This window comes from Aplysia californica, unplaced genomic scaffold (assembly GCF_000002075.1).
Source record: "Aplysia californica isolate F4 #8 unplaced genomic scaffold, AplCal3.0 scaffold00630, whole genome shotgun sequence".
NCBI classification, from domain to species: domain Eukaryota; kingdom Metazoa; phylum Mollusca; class Gastropoda; order Aplysiida; family Aplysiidae; genus Aplysia; species Aplysia californica.
The window spans coordinates 105,842-126,375 of NW_004797900.1; the positions used below are offsets into that span (position 1 = coordinate 105,842).

The following is a 20,534-nucleotide window of genomic DNA, read 5'->3' on the forward strand; positions in this document are numbered from 1 at the left end:
TGTAAGACAGCAGTAAGAAGGAGCCAAGGAGTAGCTGTAGAAAGGCTGCAGAAAGAGTCAGAAGCCAAGAGGAGGGGGCAAAGGAAGTGAGGGTGTGGAGGCAGAAAGTGGAGACGAAAGCAGACGACAGAACATTGATAGAAAGCAGGAAAGGAGGTTAAAGGAGACACTTTTAGAGAAGAAATTTGGCTGGCCTCGACTAAATTTGACTGGACTGGATTGGCGGTGTGCACGGGGTGTTAGAACCAACCTGATCGTTTAAGATGCAAGGTTTTGTCCCCCAGTACCGTGTGGTGGGCGTGGCGTGATGACGTTTGGCTCCTCCCCTTCCCCCGCCCTCTCCTCTGTTCTCTCGTCTGCTCACACGTCAGCGCTTCTTGTTGCCCTGTAGGCTTACTGTCGACGCGTCACACTGGCTAAAACAGCACCTGGACATGGATTGCTGGTGCCTCTGTAAATAAATTATTGTCGACGAATAATGGTATTATATGTCCGTCATTTTGGATGGATGATGTTGTAACAGCGATTAAGTCTACTAAGAAAACGATTTTAAATCTGCAGTGGCGTTTCCATATTTTTTCGTTCTTTTGCAAAAGTGTGATGAGATCGTAAATTTAGCAGTGTTTTACAACGCACGTAAACCCTGCTCTTTCCGACAAACTTGGTGTGGGTGGTTGGCGGGTGCTCTGGTGTGGTTTGCTTCTTCTTTCCTATCAAACATCTATTGTCCTTATCTCCCCTTCTTCTTTTTTTGTGTTTGTTACTCTCTTGTAACACCTCTAATCTTTGGCACTTATATGACCTTATTGTGGTGCAAGTGCCGTAAAACTCTTACTAAAACTAAAAACAAAATTGGTTCAGAAATACAAAGAAAAGGCTGACGCACCATAGCACGTGACTCACAGAACCACGTGACCCGTACACTGATTATTCTATGTGTTATTTACCTCCCTCCATTATCTTGTTCCAACTGTCGTGTTTTCCAACGTTCGGCACCAAGTCACCTCTCTGGAATGCTGAGTGTCCCAAGCTTCCATTACTGCCGCCTGTGATCTTGGTTTCTCATCGCGAGATTTACGAACAGAATGCTGTCAGTTTTCTTGGCAAACATGTTTTCTTCCAACGTTTTAAAGAAAATCGATTTACTTTACCCGAACAAATTGGTTGTCCGTTATTGTCATGGGGGTTGTTAGAGGGCGCCACTGGTAGGTCCTATAATTTCTTTTCTTTCCCTATGTTATTTCTACGTCTTGCTTCTTCCCTGCTCAGAATGGCCTGTATTGTGTCGATGTGCTCTTTGCACTCGAACTAAAAAAAAAGTGGAAAGTGATCGTTTGTGCAGGCGATTGTCTTGGACTGGTGGCCCTTGTAGCAGGTTCCACTATAGAATAATTGGACCGGTGTGAGCAACAAAAGTTTCCTTTTTTGAGACACTTGAGTGAATAGACGTAAGGGGTCCCAACATCTAGCTCTGAGACATTTGGATAGACGTGAGGGCCCCCAACATCTAGCTTTGAGACATTTGGATAGACGTAAGGGGTCCCAACATCTAGCTCTGAGACATTTGGATAGACGTGAGGGGTCCCAACATCTAGCTCTGAGACATTTGGATAGACGTGAGGGCCCCCAACATCTAGCTCTGAGACATTTGGATAGACTTGATGGCCTCCAACATCTAGCTCTGAGACATTTGGATAGACTTGATGGCCTCCAGCATCTAGCTCTGAGACATTTGGATAGACTTGATGGCCTCCAACATCTAGCTCTGAGACATTTGGATAGACTTGATGGCCTCCAGCATCTAGCTCTCTCTGGTAACATTAATAAAGGCAAACGAGGCAAGGATAGACCCGGATCAACTTACTTGGAGAACCTGAACAGATGGGTGACAGGGAAAGATCAGAAAAATAGTAATATAGCTTTTTTGAGAGCATCCGAACAATGAATGAAAGGAGAACCATGATCGCCACTGTCTGTCGCAGATCTGGCACTTGATGATGATGATGATTGTGATGATGATAATAGTGATGAAAACACTTGTAAAAAGTACGCACCTCTGTATTCAAGTCTCCGGTATTTTTCCTGCTGTAAAACGATGATAATGATGATAATGATGATGAGTAACATGTGCCATTTCTGCCTCCCCAGCTCGCAGTCGGAACAAGAAGAGCAAGAAGCCAGGAGAGGACGGCATGAAGGAGACGGTGTGTCCCATCTGTAGCGAGCGCCTGGCTGGTTCGGCCGACGACCTCAACACGCATGTGGAGATGTGCCTCAAACAGGTACTGGAAGCTTTTGCTTACGAATATTAAAATTTAGTTGTGAGTATTAAAATTTACTTACGAATATTAAAATTTACAATTAAAATTTACTTACGTGTATTTGACTTTTTTATCTTCTGTTGCTGGTGAGGAGGGATGCAGTTTTCTATGGCAGGCCAACTGTGCATATCATCAGAGTGCTGGCCAGTGCTGACTGCACTGTACTGATGCTAACCTTTTGGATGAAGTCATGCTTGGGCCAGATGTTTTGTTTGTTTTAGTAGAGGTTTTACGGCGCTCACAACTGCATTAGGTCATATGAGTGCCAAGGGGTGGGTGTCAACTGAGAAGTTACAAAATGACCCCAGGGGGTACGGATAGGGTTAATTGACAGGATTTTATGTTCTGTCACTACTGTCGCGTTACCATTGTTTTCAGATCAGCCTTGTCCGGTTTCTGCGGACTCCTCTGTATGTGTTTGTGAGATTTCTCTCTCTCTCTCTGTATTTGTTTTGAGTTTTATTCTCTCTCTCTGTGTTTCAGCGCTCCGGAGAGGGCGAGGAGGAGGCGGTGGATGTGGAGGGAGAGTTTGAGGAGTACGAGTGGGCGGGGCAGACCAGGGTCAGGGCCACGACCTTGCTGCCCGGTGGATTTGCAGGTGAGGGGGACAGCTGGCTTCTTGTCTTATATCATCTAATCTCAACTCATTTTTTTTTGGGGGGTAGCTTATCTCATCTCATCTCAACTCCTTATCTTGGCTCATCTCATCTTTGTTTTGTATCTTATCTCATCTTGTTTCATCTTATCTTATCTTATGTATCTTGTAATCTCATCTCATCTTTTTTTTTGGTATCTTATCTCATCTTGTTTCATCTTATCTTATGTCATCTCATTATCTCATCTCATCTCTTTATCTCATCTCATCTCATATCATCTCATCTCATTATCTTATCTCATGTCATCTGGTTTCATTTCATTATCTTATCTCATTTCATCTCATCTCATTTCATCTTATCTCATCACATTATCTTTTCTCATCACATATTATAGTCGTAATTCATGTCATCTTATTGTATAAATAAATCTCATCTCATCATCTTATCATCTCATCTCATGTCATTATTTTATCTCATCTCATCTCATCTAATCAGCATCAGGATTCCAGACACACAATAGCCGTCGCGACGGAGACGAGGAAGGGGAGTTAAATGTGGACGGAGACGACACGGAGGAGTACGGCAAACCTCAGTATCCTTTTTTGGACCGATGTCAGCTTAAAGATAAAGAAAAATTCGACAGAGCCATTTAGAAAGCCAGCAAGATCTCTGGATATGATTTTACTAGAAGTGATGAAATCAGAAATGTACAAGACCACAAGTATAAAAAAGATAAAAAGCATTATAAACGACCCATCACGCCCCCTTTCCACGCAAATAGCCGGATCACACAGCTGCAGATATGTACCTCTAAAAACAACGAAAGAAAAATATAAAAGAAGTTTTTTGCCATATAGCATAAGGCTATTGTCAGAATAAGCATAGAGTATGTATCTATATAACTCCGAAGGTCTTGTAATTAAATTTCTGCATGTTGGCATATACGATATGAAGTTTAATCTGTTGGTGTTGCTGTCCTTAACCGTGTGCAAGATTCACGGAGACAGATATCGTCCCTGTGGGATCAGACGGGGGAAGTCCTCACACAGACATCCGGAGCCCTCGCGGAAATTTGCCCCCAGAGAGCAGGTACGTTTGTCAAGGGGAAACTGTCAGTGTCAGAGACGCACACTTTTGGAAAGACTTTCAAAAATAAAATCAAAGCCACGTAGCACTTTCAAAGCTTTCACACCTTTAAGTGATATCAATATTTATACAGTTGAAACTGGACACCCTTTGTCGAGGGGAAATTTTAAGCAGGGGGACATCTTACACAGTGTCTTTATGATGTTTAAAAAAATACAGAAGGAAGGAAATGGGGAGTGTCTGTTTGTACAGGTGATTGTTTTATACAAGTGGCCATTTGTACAGGTGATGATCTTATACAAGTGGTCATTTGTACAGGTGATTGTCTTATACAAGTGGCCATTTGTACAGGTAATTGTCTTATACAGGTGGCTGTTAGAGCAAGTTCAATAGTATATCAAAGCCACACACCATATCAAATGGTATTGATAAAATTTTAAAATGTGCAGCTCTGATAGTGTAAGGCTTTGATGCTTTTCCATTTCATGAGCGCTTGCCCAATGTTGATATTAAGGTAAAAGCATTTTTCTTGGTTTTGATCGGGTGATTTTTAAAAGTTGTACTAGATAATAAGTTGTTACAGTAAACTGTAATGGATGGTTGGCGAATGCTTTGGTGTGGTTTACTCCTTCTTTCCTATCAAACATCCACTATCTTTATCTCTCCTCCTTCTCTTCTTTGTATGCCACTATCAAGTAACACCTCTAATCTCTAGCACTTGTATGACTTATTTGTATTGAAAATGCCGTAAAACTGAATTAAACTAAAAGAAATACTAATAGTGTTTTGTTTTGTCTTGTTCCAGCTTCACATCCAGGACGGACACGGTGAACGCCGACGGTAAGTCCCGACGTCTGGCCAGAAGTGTTTGTGCACTGACTTGCGTTAGGGTTTCCCTTTAGATAAGTTGATGTCATGCTGTATACCCATATAGTTCAGTCAATAGCATGCTGGGTTATGATGCAGACTTCCCTGGTTCAAATCCCCAATGCTGTCCCCGTGGTTTTATGCACCCCGCATAATTAAGCAAAATTTGATCATTTTTTGCATAATTTCTGATTATTTTCCTTTATCATTCTTTGTTAAAATTAACAAAATCGCATAATTTCTCATTTTTGGGCTCAGTTTGCATAATTTCAGAATTGTTTTTGCATAAAACGACGGGGACAGCCTATGGGGTGTTTTTTATCAGTTTATTTGGGGATTTTTCCTGTCTCTCCACCCACTTGGCTGGAAAAGTGTGGACGTCAACATCGACGGACTAGATGCTTCATATAATTGGGGGTTTTCTTGTTTCCCTAATTTGTCCTAATTATCTGCCTTCCCATACTTTTCTGTATCCTCAAAGTGTATAAAATCTTTGTTCTTTTCTTGAAGGTGTGGTGGGTAATACATGCTTGTTGCTTGAAACCTATTTTTTTAATGCTGAAAATGCTAGGGTATAGACATTTCAAACTAAACTTGTTGCAACAAAGCTTAGGAAATAGAAGGCTTTTGTTGGTTTTACTTCTTTGATGCTCACAAAGATAATGTCTTATTATGAGCGTGCGTGTGTGTGAGTTAAATCTGGAGGTATGAGCATGCGCTCGTAGGAGTTAAATCTGGAGGTCTCCACCCACTTATCTTGGTGCTGTTGGAGATTTACGTTAAATCGGGAGGTTCTGTAATCTTTCATACTATCAGTTCTTGTATGCATCAGAGATAGCATGATGTAGAGTGGAAAATGTTCAATACAGCTACCCATTGTTGGGAGAAAAGTGGTTTTGTATTCAACAGGTGGACATCTTGGATGGCATCATTGGAATTCTTTTTTAAACATGGGGTGTGGGGCTGGGGGGGGGGGGGGTCGTTTGTACAAGTCTTCTTAGATGTCTGTTAGATAGAACAGGTTGTACTGTATCCCTCACAAATGTTTTTTTCTGGCCCCTCAGACTGTTAGAAGTAGGTGGACTGTATCTCTCACTCACAAACATTTCTCTCTGTCCCCTCATGTATCTCACAGTTAGACCAGGTTGGACTGTATCATACTGTATGTATCTCTCACTAACATTTCTCTCTGTCCCCTCATGTATCTCACAGTTAGACCGGGTTGGACTGTATCATACTGTATGTATCTCTCACAAACATTTCTCTCTGTCCCCTCATGTATCTCACAGTTAGACCAGGTTGAACTGTATCATACTGTATGTATCTCTCACTAACATTTCTCTCTGTCCCCTCATGTATCTCACAGTTAGACCAGGTTGAACTGTATCATACTGTATGTATCTCTCACAAACATTTCTCTCTGTCCCCTCATGTATCTCACAGTTAGACCAGGTTGGACTGTATCATACTGTATGTATCTCTCACTAACATTTCTCTGTGTCTCCCCAGGTGCTGGCTGCAGCAAACACTTGTCCCCGTACGACATCCCTCAGCGATCTGCCTGTGATCAGGGGTAGGTGAACGCGTCATTGACCTTGGACACGTCTCTGACCTTGAACACATGATTCGTCCACTCACTGAATGTTGAAATGACTGCTTCCAGTTCCAGTGTTTGAGAAACATCATCATCATCATCATCATAAAATAGCGAACAATTTTCCATTTCGTCTTTTGTTTCTTCTGGAAGCATCATCATCATCTTATCATCATTATAAAATACCAAACAATTTTCCTTTTCATCTTTTGTTTCTTCTTGAAGCTTAACAATTATTACTATGATGACACATTTTTGACAAAAATCCAACATTAAATCAGGACACTGGCCAAGAAAAACAATTTGGTTGAGAAACAGATTATGTTGTTTTCCTGGGTAGTATTTGCTCTCTCTTTTTCTCTCTCTCTCACTCTCTCTCTCTTTTTCTCTCTCTCTCTCTCTCTCTCTCTCACTCTCTCTCTCTCTCTTTCTCGTTCACTGGCTCGCTCGCTCTCACTCTTTCTCCTATGGCTTTATGTATGGGTAGTAATTATGATAATAATGATGTTAATAATAGTAATGTATTTTGTCAGTCAATGTTTAATGAATTACAGGTTAACATATGTCGTACAATCTTGTTCCAGCAATGACGACCAGTCTATATCAGCGCTGGTGGGAGCTCTCAGAGCCAAACTGCAGGATCTGGAGGCAGAGAAAACAGAGAAGCAAAAATGTCTTATCTGCATGGTAGGTGCAACATCGCTTTTTTCTGGGATTTTTTGGTTTTGGGAATTTCTTTTTGGTCAAAACCCCTTCTGATATCGAAGCATGATTTGATTTGACATAAAGCTGTAATATGTTTCTGGGTCTGAGATTCTAGACCCTTCATAAATGAAACAGATAAATAAATATAGTTTATGAAATATGTCCAGTTGAATTGCTCTGACTGTCACCTGTATAAGACAATCACCTGTACAAACAGTCACTTCCCATTTCCCACCTTGTGTATTTTCTGCATTATAAAGACATTGTCTAAGATTACCAGTTTTCCCTGGACAACGGGTGACTGTCTCAGATAAATTTCCTCTGTCTATATATTCTTTATATTTGAAACAGGTGTATAGTGAAATTTGTACGTAACAAAAAGATTTCCGTGTCCATCCAATTTCACTATGTGCTTGCTAGACTATGCTTGTCTTTAAGAGAATAGAGATAGAAATAGATTATACTAGCTGGGCCCTCTTTCGATGAAAGGAATGATCGGCGCATTAACATCAACTGAGAGTCATTGGCCTACTATATTTACACTCTACTAGAATGGAGCAATAAATTTTGAGAGATCAGATGCAAAAAATTAGAAGGTCTAGATCTAGATCTATACTCTCAAAACAAAATGCGCCTCGGAAAATATCACTTCCCGATTTTCTAAAAAGGCATCAGCCTACAAAAGCGATCGGCAAAATAAAGATATTCAGCTTTTTGCAGCAAAACTCTCAAAACTGAAAAAACGAAAGGCGTCATGATCTGGAGAATATTTTAAAGAATCGTTTGGCGAAAACCGCATGTCGATCGATGCAGCCATTAAAAAGCCTTTTGAATAGCAACATTCGGCCACCACAAATAGATAATAGATTATATTTATAATATGTATGTTTGTCTTTGAGAGTATAGACAGAAATATATATATATGTGTATTTCTGTCTTTGAGAGCATAGATATATATATATATGTGTTTATGTTGAAACCCTGGTTTTTAAAAGAATTTAACCGTATATTTCCCCCCCATGTTGTGTGTGTGTGTTGGGGGGGGGGGGGGGGTTGTAATACTGCAATAAACTGCAACAAACACGGTTTTGTACTACTTATGTATTTGTCAAGGTCTTGCATCCATCCAGGGAAATGATGTGTTCTGATGTTACTTTTAGAAGTACCCTAGGCCTACTGTAGATAATCATACTCATAGGAAAATTCTCACAAGTTTTATGGGTGGTTGGCGGTCCTGACGTTGTGTCCTTGGGAAAGGCACTTTACACGAATTTTCCTCACTTCATCCAGGTGGGAATGGGTACCTGGCCATAGATAGCGAAAGATCTTGTCAGTATGTTAGTGTTTTAGCTTCTATAAAAGGCTGCTTGCACTGTATGCTTCCCAGGAAGTTGAGGTTGTTTCAGAATGCTCTCAGGTCTGTTTGGGTAATAGTATAGATTGTTAAGCGCATAGAGCTTGCTGCTGAGCGGGGATTTGCGTTATACACATTTTATCTATTATCTATTATTACTCTGGTGTTGTTTGCTTCTTCTTTCCTATAAAACACATGTTGTCTTTATCTCTCCGGCTGCTTCTTTGTATTTCAATGTTACTCTTCAGTACCACCACTGAACTTTGGCTTTTACTTTTATGTTTTAAGTGACCTTTTTTTTAGTCCCGTGTCCTGATTTTGGTGTCGATATTTGTAGGTTACGTAAAAATGTATTGATATGGTGCAAATTGTTCTGTTTCAAGAAAGAAAAAAAAACAAGAAAAACACAACAAGAAAAAGAGGAATTGTTTAGTCGGTGATGATGATAATAATGATGATGATGATGAGTTTTTATGTGACCTATGCGTTGCAAGTGCCGTAAAACTCGAACCAAGACTTAAAAACTCTCAAGTTTTACATCTTCCTCCCTCTCTAAACAATACACTTTTCATTCCAATCCCAAGTTTCGTGCATTCTGCTACAATTTTTTTTCATCTCTTTCCCAGGGTGCGAAAAAACTGTGTCCGCAGTGCAACATGATTACAACAGCGTCCGACCTGCGGAGGATCTATTTATAACATCTCGAGGGGATCTCGTTTGTCGCTACTTAAACATGCAAGCGTCTTTCCTTGACAACACATTGCAAGGGAAACTGCCGAGAGTGAAGAAGCAAATTGTGACGACAAATTGTTCTAAATCACTCGTATGGTTTGTCAAGTTGCCAGTTTCAAGGAAGGTTGCTTTTTTTTCAGCCTGATTTCATCATCAAGTTCTGTGTTAATCTCATTTTAATTTTAAGCGTTGGTGGCATGTCAAATGCGCAGCATTAACTTTATGGTTATATTGTTGTTTCTTTCACTCTGGTCTTAATATTACAACAAAAAAAGATGTAATGTAAACTTATATTGTATATTTTGTGACATTTAGGGGGGGGGGGGATGACGATTGTTTTGAGTTTGAGGTAACTCAAAAAAGCAATCCAGCTTCTTCAGTTGCAGGTCAAGATAAAGAATAAAGCTGCGAGATGGAATTTATTGATTGGCCATATGTACGACAAGTCGTATTGGACACATGCAGTGCGGGATGGTTCCTTACAAAGAAACGAATATTTGTTTCTGCTTTTCTGGCATAATTTTTTCAACTCTTATCAATCAGAATTACTTTCTGGGATTTTCCAGAACAGCCAGTACTAAATCTGTGCTGTCATTCGAAATTTGCATTAGTTTCTCTGTCACTAACAATTTTGTATCGAGATATTTCTCATTCACCTCCACAAATGTTTGGGGAATGTGGGTTGAAGATTGGATGACTGCTGTGAAACAAACTGTGAATATTTGTCTGTGACTACGAGTCTGATGTTGGCTGTTTGATGGACCCAGACACATCGAGTTGCTCAGGGATGCCAAATGTCCGCTTTTTCCTTTTTTTTCCTTTTTTTTTCATCCGTTGGAATTTTTCATCGTCGGCTTTCATAAGAGAGAATATGTTTTTGTTTGCTTATTTAAAAACTTTACAAGGTTCGGTTTAGGTGAGATGTGATGCTCCGCTCATTTTCAGGTGTTTTTTCAAAAATCGTTTGGCATCCCTGGTTGCTGTATACTGGAATATCTAAGTTTCTCACTGAAAGTGCATTCAGTGGTGGTTGTTTTGGGTTACTGGAGAATTTGTTTGGATTTTGTCATTTCTGGTCTGGACATTTCACAAACAGTGGAATCTGCCAAATATGGTCTGGACATTTCACAAACAGTGGAATCTGCCAAATATGGTCTGGACATTTCACAAACAGTGGAATCTGCCAAATATGGTCTGGACATTTCACAAACAGTGGAATCTGCCAAATATGGTCTGGACATTTCACAAACAGTGGAATCTGCCAAATATGGTCAACCCAAAAAACAGGCCTTAAACTTAAACCAAAAGTAAATAAAGACCTGATTTTTTTCTTCACAATTTGAGCACTTTTTCAAACTGAAAAAATGGATCTACCTAAACTGGAGAAAATGTGGCGGTCCCGCAGATTTTGGTTGTGCTGACTCCACTGTGCCAGATTTTGAATTGCCGTACATGTAGTGGAAGGAAAAGAAATCGAATGAGGTAGTGCTTGATGAAGCTACGAGGGACGCTCACTGTTAAGTACAATCAGGAAACGACAAATGCAGTTTTTGGGACACCTGAATAGACATTATAAGGGTAGTGAACATCTTGCTCTCACTGGCAAAATTGGGGGCACGCGAGGCAGGGGTAGGCCCAGAGCAACATACGTAAGGAACCAAAACAAGTGGGTGACAGGGAAAGATCAGGGAAACGTAACTTTTTTGAGAGCATCCGAGCAAAGGAATGAATGGAGAACCATGATCGCCGATGTCTGCCACAGATCTGGCACTGGATGATGATAATACATGTAATACCCTTCGCCCTTCCAAGATTTGGTTTGACTTGCTACTTGAAGTGTGATGAAGTAAGGCACAGTCATAAAGTAAGGTTCAATTTCTCTGTTGTGTGAAGAGAAGTAGTTCTGAAATGTGTGCTGTAGGTGGCCTTGTGTGTCGTTAAGTGTGTATGTCAGTGTGTTAGTGTGTGTATGTCAGTGTGTTAGTGTGTGTATGTCCGTGTGACTGTGAGAAAATTTGTATTTTTGGTGGCTGCGTGTGTTTGTGTGTGTGTGTGTGTGTGTGTGTGACAATGCGACAAGATTTGTGCTTTGTTGTGATGAGGGGGGGGGGGGGACCATTTCTGGTGGCTGTGTGTTGGTGTGGACAATTCTGTTTGTAAAATAACTGTACATTTGACATTGCGTATTGGAGAGAGAGAGAGAGAGAGAGATATATATATATGAGTATGAGGGAAGGAGTTTGTGGTCACATAAACCCGCAGCAGACAGGAATGGTTCCCAGAATATCCTCCACCAGCTGTGCAAATGTAATATATTGTAATAACCCCAGAAGGGAAAATTTTTCCAGAGAGCGAGAAAAAACATTTCATTCTTTTAACGACTGCACCTACTTTAGGAATCTTTTCTGGATTTCCTTTTTTTTTTCAGCATGTAGAATTTGAATTTTCAAAAAAATATTTCTTGAAATATCAACATTTAGAATTGAATTTTGAGAAAATATTTCTTGAAATATCAACATTTAGAATTTGAATTTTGAGAAAATATTTCTTGAAATCATGAAACTGATATCACAGATTAAGAAACTGCAATTTTTTGAAACATCAAAATTTTTGGCTTTGTACATGTATGGTATGGTATGGGTTTAACGCCCCTATCAACACTATTACTATTAGGTTATTTAAGGGGCGGGACCTCCGGGTTTATCGTCCGTCTCCGATAGGACCGTTTGTACATGTGAACAGCTGTCCAATGATATGCTGTTTGTATTTCATAACAGTAAACATCAAGTTGTCAGGGGCGGGGGTTTAGATTTAGGTTACAAATGTATTGTAGAAACCTTTTGATTTTCTTTACTCTGATTTTAATGTGCTGTATGGAGGGAACACAGTTTTTATTTTGATGTTTTTAACTCTTACCAACCAGAATTACGTTCTTGGATTGTCCTGAACTGCCAGAATTACATCTGTGCTGTCATTCAGATTTTGTGTCGCCGACAAATTGGGATTCTAGAGCTACTTTCCTCTTCACCTTGCTAAAACATAAACCATCTGCAACATCCGGGGGAAGTGGATGGTGACAAAAAAGCAGGAGAGGTCGCGGGCAGTATTGCCTACAGTATACAGACATCAGTTATTCTTGGCAACTTTTGAGATAGGTCCGTATGCACTACTGCCCGTGAGGTGTATTGTCCAGGAATTTGATCAACTACCAGGTATCTTGATTTGGAAAGTGACTCCTCAGATTCTAGATCCAAAATTTTCTGTGACAGAATGGCCTACCACTTGAAAAAATACGCCTTCAAGCTTCAAATTTTCTCAAAAGAGGAAGCGTCTTTCATGTTAATTTCTAACTTGACCAATATTAATATTAATATTATTAACATGGATTTGGAAGACTGGACACAAATGTGTAGACCTAGATACATGGTATGTGTTGTGTGTGTATTTATTTTAATCACGGGAGGTGAAAACTGAAAACGACATATTAATAATTAATCTATATGTTCTGGCAGAAGTGGGTCAACAAAACCGACATTGAGCGTGTCATTTTGGTTGGTGGGAGTTGAAATGACTTTCTGATTGTTCGTTCTGATGAGCTGTGACTGAGTGAGACGTACCCCGGTACTGATTACTGAAAGTTGTTGTCTTCTGACCTGAAGACACTCTTCTTTATGAGTTTCCTTTTCACGCTGATATATGACTTTACGCAGTTGTAAGCGCCATAAAACTTACCAGACTCATGTTTCATTTCTTGATTAAACTGCAGATTTTTTTATGTATGTTTTGTTGATTTTTTCAAACATCCACAGGGGACCTCGGCGACGTATTTTGTACATTTTTGTGAGAGCCTTGGTCCAATCTGTGAATTAAAATCTGGAGTTACAAAATCCTGACAGGTGTTGTGTTTGTTATATTATATTATATGTATGGATGTTGTTGAGGAATTTGAATAGCAGGAATTAGACCTAGTATCTTCTCATTGAGTGGGTGGCTGGTGGGTGCTCTAGTGTGGTTTGCTCTTTCTTTCCTTTCAAACATCTATCGTCCTTATAATTCCTTTCTTTTCTCTAATAATAATAACTAGCTGGGCCCCCTTTCGATGAAAGGGATGATCGGTGCTTTGATATAAGCTAAAAGTCATTGGCCTACTATATTTACACTCTACTGGAATGGGGAAATAAATATTGAGAGATGCAAAAAATTAGGTCTAGATCTATATTCTCAAACTCGTACTAAAACTAAACTAAAAAACTAAGGCCATCCACTCTGTTGTCCAGCTTGAATACAAGCTAACAGTGCACACACAAACACACACACACGAACACACAGTCTCTAACACACACACAAGTAAAACCAAGTGAGAGAGTCTGACAGATAACCCAACACTATCAATGTTTTGATAAATTAATACCATGAAAGCATCAAGAATTTAATTTAGTCACAAAAACGAAAAATTACACGACCTAAAACAGTCCGACATATTACAAGCTACATTGTTTTACTGTAAACCATCATTCTCATCACACCACTGCTCTCTGGCTGCATTCAAAAAGTATCGGTTTTACTGTAATTAAAAACAATGCAACAAACAAGTTACTGTTACTGACAGAATTAGGAACAACTCCTTTTTTTTCCTAGCTCCATTGCTTGTAGAAAATGATTTACTCTTTTGTCAGTTTTATTTCTAAAACGACAGGTCACTTGTGATTGTATAAAGGAAATGATTTTGACACTGCACTAAAAAAATACTCCATAATCCTCCAAATTTTGATAACAGAATACCCTATGGTATCGGTGGAAATTATGCGATTTCACCACATTACGTTGGAAAATGTTTGAGAACAACAGGCAAACCAAGCAAGTGAAGTAAGGCCATAAACCTATCCTATACATTTTCAGAACGTATAATAAATAGAAAACAGCTCATTAGTGAAGGAGTTGAAAAGTTTATTTTTTTTAAAATGATATAAAACGAACAATATCAATAATTGCGACCTAAATTATGGCCATTTAAATCGGCCGAAACACCACAGAACAAAACTTATGTACGGCCAATTTAATCGTCCTTGGACACTTCATGGGTTTAACATCTCATTTACAACAGGACAGAAAATCTGAAAGTCAACTCAAGCTGAAACTCTATTTAGATTTTAAAATCCAACAGAAAACTGTACATAGAAGATTTTTAAAATGTTATACTCATCTGGACAAGCAAGTAAGAACAATCAATGTAAGGAGCATCAACAAAAACATATTTAGTAATGCAATATTTGAGACAATGTGGGTTAAATCAGGTGCTCATCAAAATGACGAAATCAAAGAAAGTAACATTTTTCCACTCATAGGGCAATTTTTATAAATCAGATTTTCATTTTGACTCAACACCTTTGATGTTCATTTAAAAACACATTCCTGGGTGGATTTTACCGACAAAAGTTGATCAAAGGTACAAAAAATGTAAATTTGCAGTTTCCAAGGACTCTCAAGCTTTGAAAGTCACCAAACTTTGGCTGACATTTTCTCACTAATTTTACATTATCATTGGGCGACCCCCCCTCCTCCCCATCACCACCTTTCTCAATCCCAAATATCTAAAGTTATATTCGTGATAAATGGGTATTTTTTTAGTTTTTTAAAATCAAAAGCAAGACAAACAAACAAACTTTAAGATGATTCCAATAACTCTATATGCCCAAAAATTGACGAGCGCCTGATTCCACCGCGTCGTGACACAAATTAGCAGCAGCAGACTTTGTACTTCCTGCCTGTACAGAGCGCTCACTGACACTGACAAAGTGACACGACATTATGATTTCTCATCTGGCCTTTCATTCAATGATTTCTAGCAACACAAGGCAGAGATCTGAGGTCGAGACAATATCTGTGTAGTTGTTACCTCATCACCTCTTCCCCTTGTTGGGATATTTCGAACCTGGCGTAATTTCATACTCCTCATAGACGGGAAACTCACCTGAAAGAGAAATATAAATATTATTCTTGACGTTCATTAGTACAACAAAGTGACTGAAGAGTTTTTGTTCAAGTGTAGGCGTTTTTACTTTTTACATCACCATCCACACATTTTAGAGGATCATGATTTAGGAGGTGGGCTTCCTACCATGCCAATCAGCACCTACATGGGCTGAGAGGGATAAAATATCCCAGCAGAAAGACTGAGAGGAATACAACATCCCAGCAGAAAGACTGATACGCTTGATAAAAATTCTCCCCACTCAGGAATCAAACTCGAGTCTCCAGCATGGGACAGCAAAAGTGTCTTACCACTACACGGTACACCACAGACGCCGGAAGTGACCGAGTGGCAACAGTAACACACAGGGGCAAAAGTGACCGCTACACCACACACAAGGGTAATGACATTAGGGACAGCACCCACAGGCAAAACTCAAGAATAACCTGGTGTGGGACAGTAAGGGAAATAACTTACTAAAAATGTCTCATACATCACATTAACTTTATAATAATATTATTCACACTATATCGGATGCAAATGATAGAAAAAAATTGAAATACTTATTAAATCTTTGACTCTGAGAAAATCATGAATTAATGAATGCAATGACTAGACTTCATTAATATCTCATGACAAACATAATGGTTTTAGTTAACAAAGCGATGAATGCTCTAAATTCATCAAAATTGCAAAACCTTTTGTAAAAATTTTTTAAAAACACATTACATTCACATCACCATCTGCTCTCCACACACCTTCCATTCAAATATTAGCAACTGTCCTAAGTCAGAGCACCTTAACTCTTTATCTCCGTGGGGGGGAAAACCCACTATGCCGAGGCCTATTTTTAGTACTAAATCTAAAAATAACGAAAACGTCACTAAAATGGTCATTAAATCAAAACAAGTGAACCTATTTCGATAGTAATTCATGTAACGAAATCCCGATAAAAGAGACCTGTTTTCGGCAATTGCCAAAGAGTAATTTAATGTCGAAGTCGTTGTAAAGGAATGTGCCCGAGCCGCTGTCAGCAGCTCACTGACACAGCAGTTCCGACCGCGAGCCGCAGGGAGCGACTTGCCGGAGATAAAGAGTCGAAAAACTTACTTTTCTGGGTGTTTGAGACAACAGTTTCTCCAATCCCCGTCTGCGACTCTGTCTCTGCCAATGACTCACTCTCCTGCAAACAAATTGATTTTTTTGTTTTAGTTTTAGTAAGAGTTTTACGGCACCTGCAACACAATAAGGTCATACAAGTGCCAAAGATTAGAGGTGTTACAAGAGAGGAACAAACATAAAAAAGAAGGAGGGGAGATAAGGACGATAGATGATAGGAAAGAACGAGCAAACCACATCAGAGCACCCGCCAACCACCCACCAACAAATTGATCAGTTCATTTTTAGTTTTAGTAGAGGTTTTACTGTGCTCGCAACATAATAAGGTCCTATACGTGCCGAAGATTAGAGGTGTTACAAGGAAGTAACAAACACAAAAAAGAATGAGGGGAGATAACGACAATAGATATTTGATAGGAAAGAAGGAGAAAACCACATCAGAGCACTCGCCAACCACCCACAAACAAATTGATCAGATCAGAATCAGTGAGAGTAGCTTGGCTGGGAATACCAGACAAAATATTTTTTTTAGCTTAAAATCAACATAATATTAATTTAATTAATATTATACAGCCACAATGGAAATATCTGCATTTCTCTATATGACACTTTAACTCTTTGTTAGTAATGTTAGATAGAGATCTCAGCGTTCCACAGAGTGGTGTCGAGTTAGGTAATAAATTTGACAATGTGCCAATCTGAAAAAAAGCAAGTCTAAGTAAGCAAATATTCTTACAGGACATTCTTAGACGGGCTACCATAATGATAGGAAGTGATGTATCCTTCAAAGTCTAAAGTGAAAGAAGAGAAAATTATCTCTCAAACCATGTCAAGCATGGTGGGTCTATTTCACACAGAAAAGTACAGGAGCTCCAACAGGTTCCTAAGGTTTTGCCAACCAACTCAAGGACTTGATCCACATTACTACTTCAGCGTCGTCAAGTCTGTGTGGAGCAATAGAAGGCCTACTAGAAAACGAAGAATAGGTACCGCCCCGTACAGAAGCAGGCTTCCGTACCTGCTGTCCCTGTCGTTTTATGCAAGAAAAATTCTGAAATGATGCAAACTGAGCCAAAAACTGTGAAATTATGCGATTCTGTTAATTTTGACAAAGAATGATAACAGAAAATATAAAAAAATTATGCAAAAAATGATCAAATTTTGCTTAATTATGCGGGGTGCATAAAACCATGGGGACAGCCATACGCAGAGCCTCAAAAACATATTAAACATGTTTTTTACGCACGTGTAACTCCTACAACTAGAGCCATTCCTTCCACAACAAACCTTTTGTTCTGTATTCTTCATGTCCAGCTTGTCCGCGCGGATCTTGGTCTGCATCATCTTCTTGTAGTTTCTCTCAATCTCCTGAAGAACAAATAGAAATGAAAAGTTTGCCAGTGTTTAGTTTTCACTCAGTGGGGTGGCCACACACCTTAGCATGCACCACGGCGGAAAACTGTTCAACTTTTCTAAGCTCAGAAAGAAAAATATTACAGGACAGAGAAAAAAACCTGTTTCATTCTTTATAAAATTGAACCTACCATACATTATGTATTTTTCTTGAGGGTTTTTTTTTCTCCAACTTTTGGAATTTGACTTTTAACCAACTATTTCTTGAGCATATATGCAACCTATAGTACAGATTAAGTGCTGTGCCAAAATTATAGTTGTCTCCCCATCCATGTAGGAAAATCTGACTGGCCTTGACTCAACCAGCTGAATATATGATTGACAATGTGCACTAGGTTTTCGAGTCGTACATTCGGAGTGAGTCAAAGCACACCTAACACCAGATCTACCCAGCTACAGGCAGCCAAAGATCTCGTCAGTTTGTTAGATTTTGAGCGTGTGAAATCCGTAGCTTGCACTGTATGCCTCCCAGGAAGCTGAGAACGTTTCTGAGATTTCTAGGGTCTGCTGGGGTAATAATAATTCAAATTGTAAAGCGCAAAGAGAATGCTGTGGAGTGTGGAGTGCTATATAATATATACAAATGCAATTATTATATAGGCCTACATTATCATTATATCTTCAACAAATGCAAATCTGTCAGTGTAACAACGCTCATCACCATAAACAAACTGTCTAGATGTTTCAGAGCTTGACTCAGTTAATGCTGCAATGTAACCTACAGTACACAGTGTTGGTATTCAAAACTCAGCCTGTAAGTACAGTACACAGTGTTGGTAACCAAAACTCAGAGGGGATTTGAACCAAGCAAGCCTAACAAACAGTCTTTGTGTGATCCATTATGCTTGCAAGCAAAGGTTTTTTATATGTATGTGACTAAAGATTTTATGTATGCAAGCAAAGATTTTATACATAATAAAGCCTTTATATACGCACGGTAACTAAAGATTTTATGTACATGGTAAAGATTTCATCTACGTAACCTAAAATTGTATGTACATAACCAAAGATTTTTAAACTACAAAATAGTTCACTCCCTCAACAGGATATCCATGGAAATATACGTATATTACATCTGCAACAACAATACATGTTGCTACCACCACTGACAAAGATTTTTTGTTTTCTTTCTGAAGTAAGCGCTGTCTTGTTACAATCTCTGCTCTTACTGTCACATTACTGTGTTCACAAGATACTGTCAGATACATTAGCCTCGCAGAAAACTTGACATTCCAAACACAGCTATTCAGTAAAACTAAAAGTCTTTTGATTATGCACTTTCAAAAGATTTTTTAAAAGATACCAAAGGAAAAACAAAGTACCTCAGGTGAGGGTGGATGTTCTCTCCTTCCCCGCAGCCACGCTAAACAGGAGGAAAGAAATAAAAAATAGATCATGACAAGAACCTAAGATTATATTATGTAAGTTAAATCAAACAGGGTAGTTTTTCTTCTTCTTCTTTATACATAAAATGTATTTGAATAATCAGGAGTTTCATTACATATATATATATATATATATATATAATTATGAATGAGGGGGAGAAAATAAACATGATAAAGTAACCCTCTCACCCTCTCTCTCATTTCCCTCTCTACCTCCCCCCCTCCTCTAGCTCTCTCTCTCTCTTCAATACTCTTTCAAGAATACTGTTTAATAATAATATTTATGTCTGTCTGTTTAGTGCTCTGCCATCTTGCCTTTCCTAGCAACTTAATAATCTCTCTTAGTCTTAGAGTGTGTCTGTTTTCTTCTAACTTAAAAAAACCAAAAACAATGAAATAATTTCATGGAACTTACAATCCCATTCAACTGGAACTTCCGGAGTGTCGAAACGATCCAAGTCTTTCCTTTCCTCGATATATCTTGACGCTCGTAAATTGTGAGCGTCGTCTGCAAGAAAGACAGTTTACACAATGTACAAGGATGCAAAAAGAAATGAAGATCTTCACATACTATTGTGATAACAAACAGCTGACCTTGGTCAAGAGTTTATAAATGCTTTTGGTTAGTAAATTGTAATATATCTCTTAGGTCTCAGAAACACTAATTCTCAATTTATTCAAAACTAGCCGAAGAGGCATTCCTGACAATTTCGTCTATCAGAGGGAAAAGCTTTTCCAACTTCTGATTCTCAATTCCCTGTCCGCAGAGAAATTCGCGCCCGCAACCCGCAAGTTGCGCGCGCAACTTTTGCCTTCAGCGCAACTTTTGCGCAACTTTTGCGCAACTTTTACCATTTTCGTGAATTCGCGAATTTTAGCCAATTTCCCGCAAAATTTGGAAAAATAATTATAAAAGTTCATTAAAAACACCTAAATTTTCTTCCACGACTAAAAATAACGACGCCAAGGGGACAATTCGCTCCTTTGCACTATGGGGTGCCCGCCGCCGCCCTGTGACCCGGACCGGGTCAGGTCGGGTCAGGATGATCGCCCGACTCGTCGCCTGAAAACAACGAGTCGGGCTCGATCAACTCGTGCCACAATAGCCGCTTTGCACCATCAATCTGGCGAGCAAATCGACCCAATAGTCTTGTTTGGACTGAATCATCTTCTAGTCTAGCTAGATCTAGATCTAGAGTAAATAAACCTCTGATTACTTAGCTTGCTTGGTTCCGTAGCACCAGATAGTAGATAGATCTAGATCTAGTATAAAAATGTGTGAAAAACTTTAAGTCTTAGGCAAGGAGGGTAAATCTAGACAAGGATAGATTCATCCAGAAAACACCTAAAGGGGACGTTCAAATAATATCATCTTACGCCTGGAAAATAAA

General features: G+C 39.1%; 2 protein-coding genes across 2 annotated transcripts in view; one reads left to right on the forward strand and one right to left on the reverse strand.

Annotated features, from left to right (window-relative positions):
- Positions 1-2,148: 2,148 nt before the first annotated feature.
- Positions 2,149-9,183, forward strand: LOC101863375 (E3 ubiquitin-protein ligase RNF220; the record flags this gene model as incomplete). Its single annotated transcript, XM_035972260.1, is given in 8 exon segments — positions 2,149-2,282; positions 2,805-2,919; positions 3,413-3,509; positions 3,911-4,006; positions 4,809-4,843; positions 6,380-6,443; positions 7,049-7,186; positions 9,150-9,183. Coding segments are annotated over 8 exon segments (713 nt in total), but the record flags the coding sequence as incomplete, so codon positions are not given.
- A 5,709-nt stretch (positions 9,184-14,892) lies between these two features.
- LOC101863612 (NADH dehydrogenase [ubiquinone] 1 alpha subcomplex assembly factor 2) overlaps positions 14,893-20,534 on the reverse strand; it is a 9,474-nt gene continuing 3,832 nt past the window's right edge. Inside the window, exons 2-6 of the mRNA XM_013087736.2 lie at positions 19,559-19,651; positions 19,081-19,121; positions 17,633-17,713; positions 16,337-16,409; positions 14,893-15,226 (exon numbers count right to left, since the gene is read on the reverse strand). Of these exons, the coding sequence (XP_012943190.1) occupies positions 15,156-15,226; positions 16,337-16,409; positions 17,633-17,713; positions 19,081-19,121; positions 19,559-19,651 (359 nt within the window). The 3' untranslated portion in view covers positions 14,893-15,155. The remainder of the gene's footprint in view (positions 15,227-16,336; positions 16,410-17,632; positions 17,714-19,080; positions 19,122-19,558; positions 19,652-20,534) is intronic.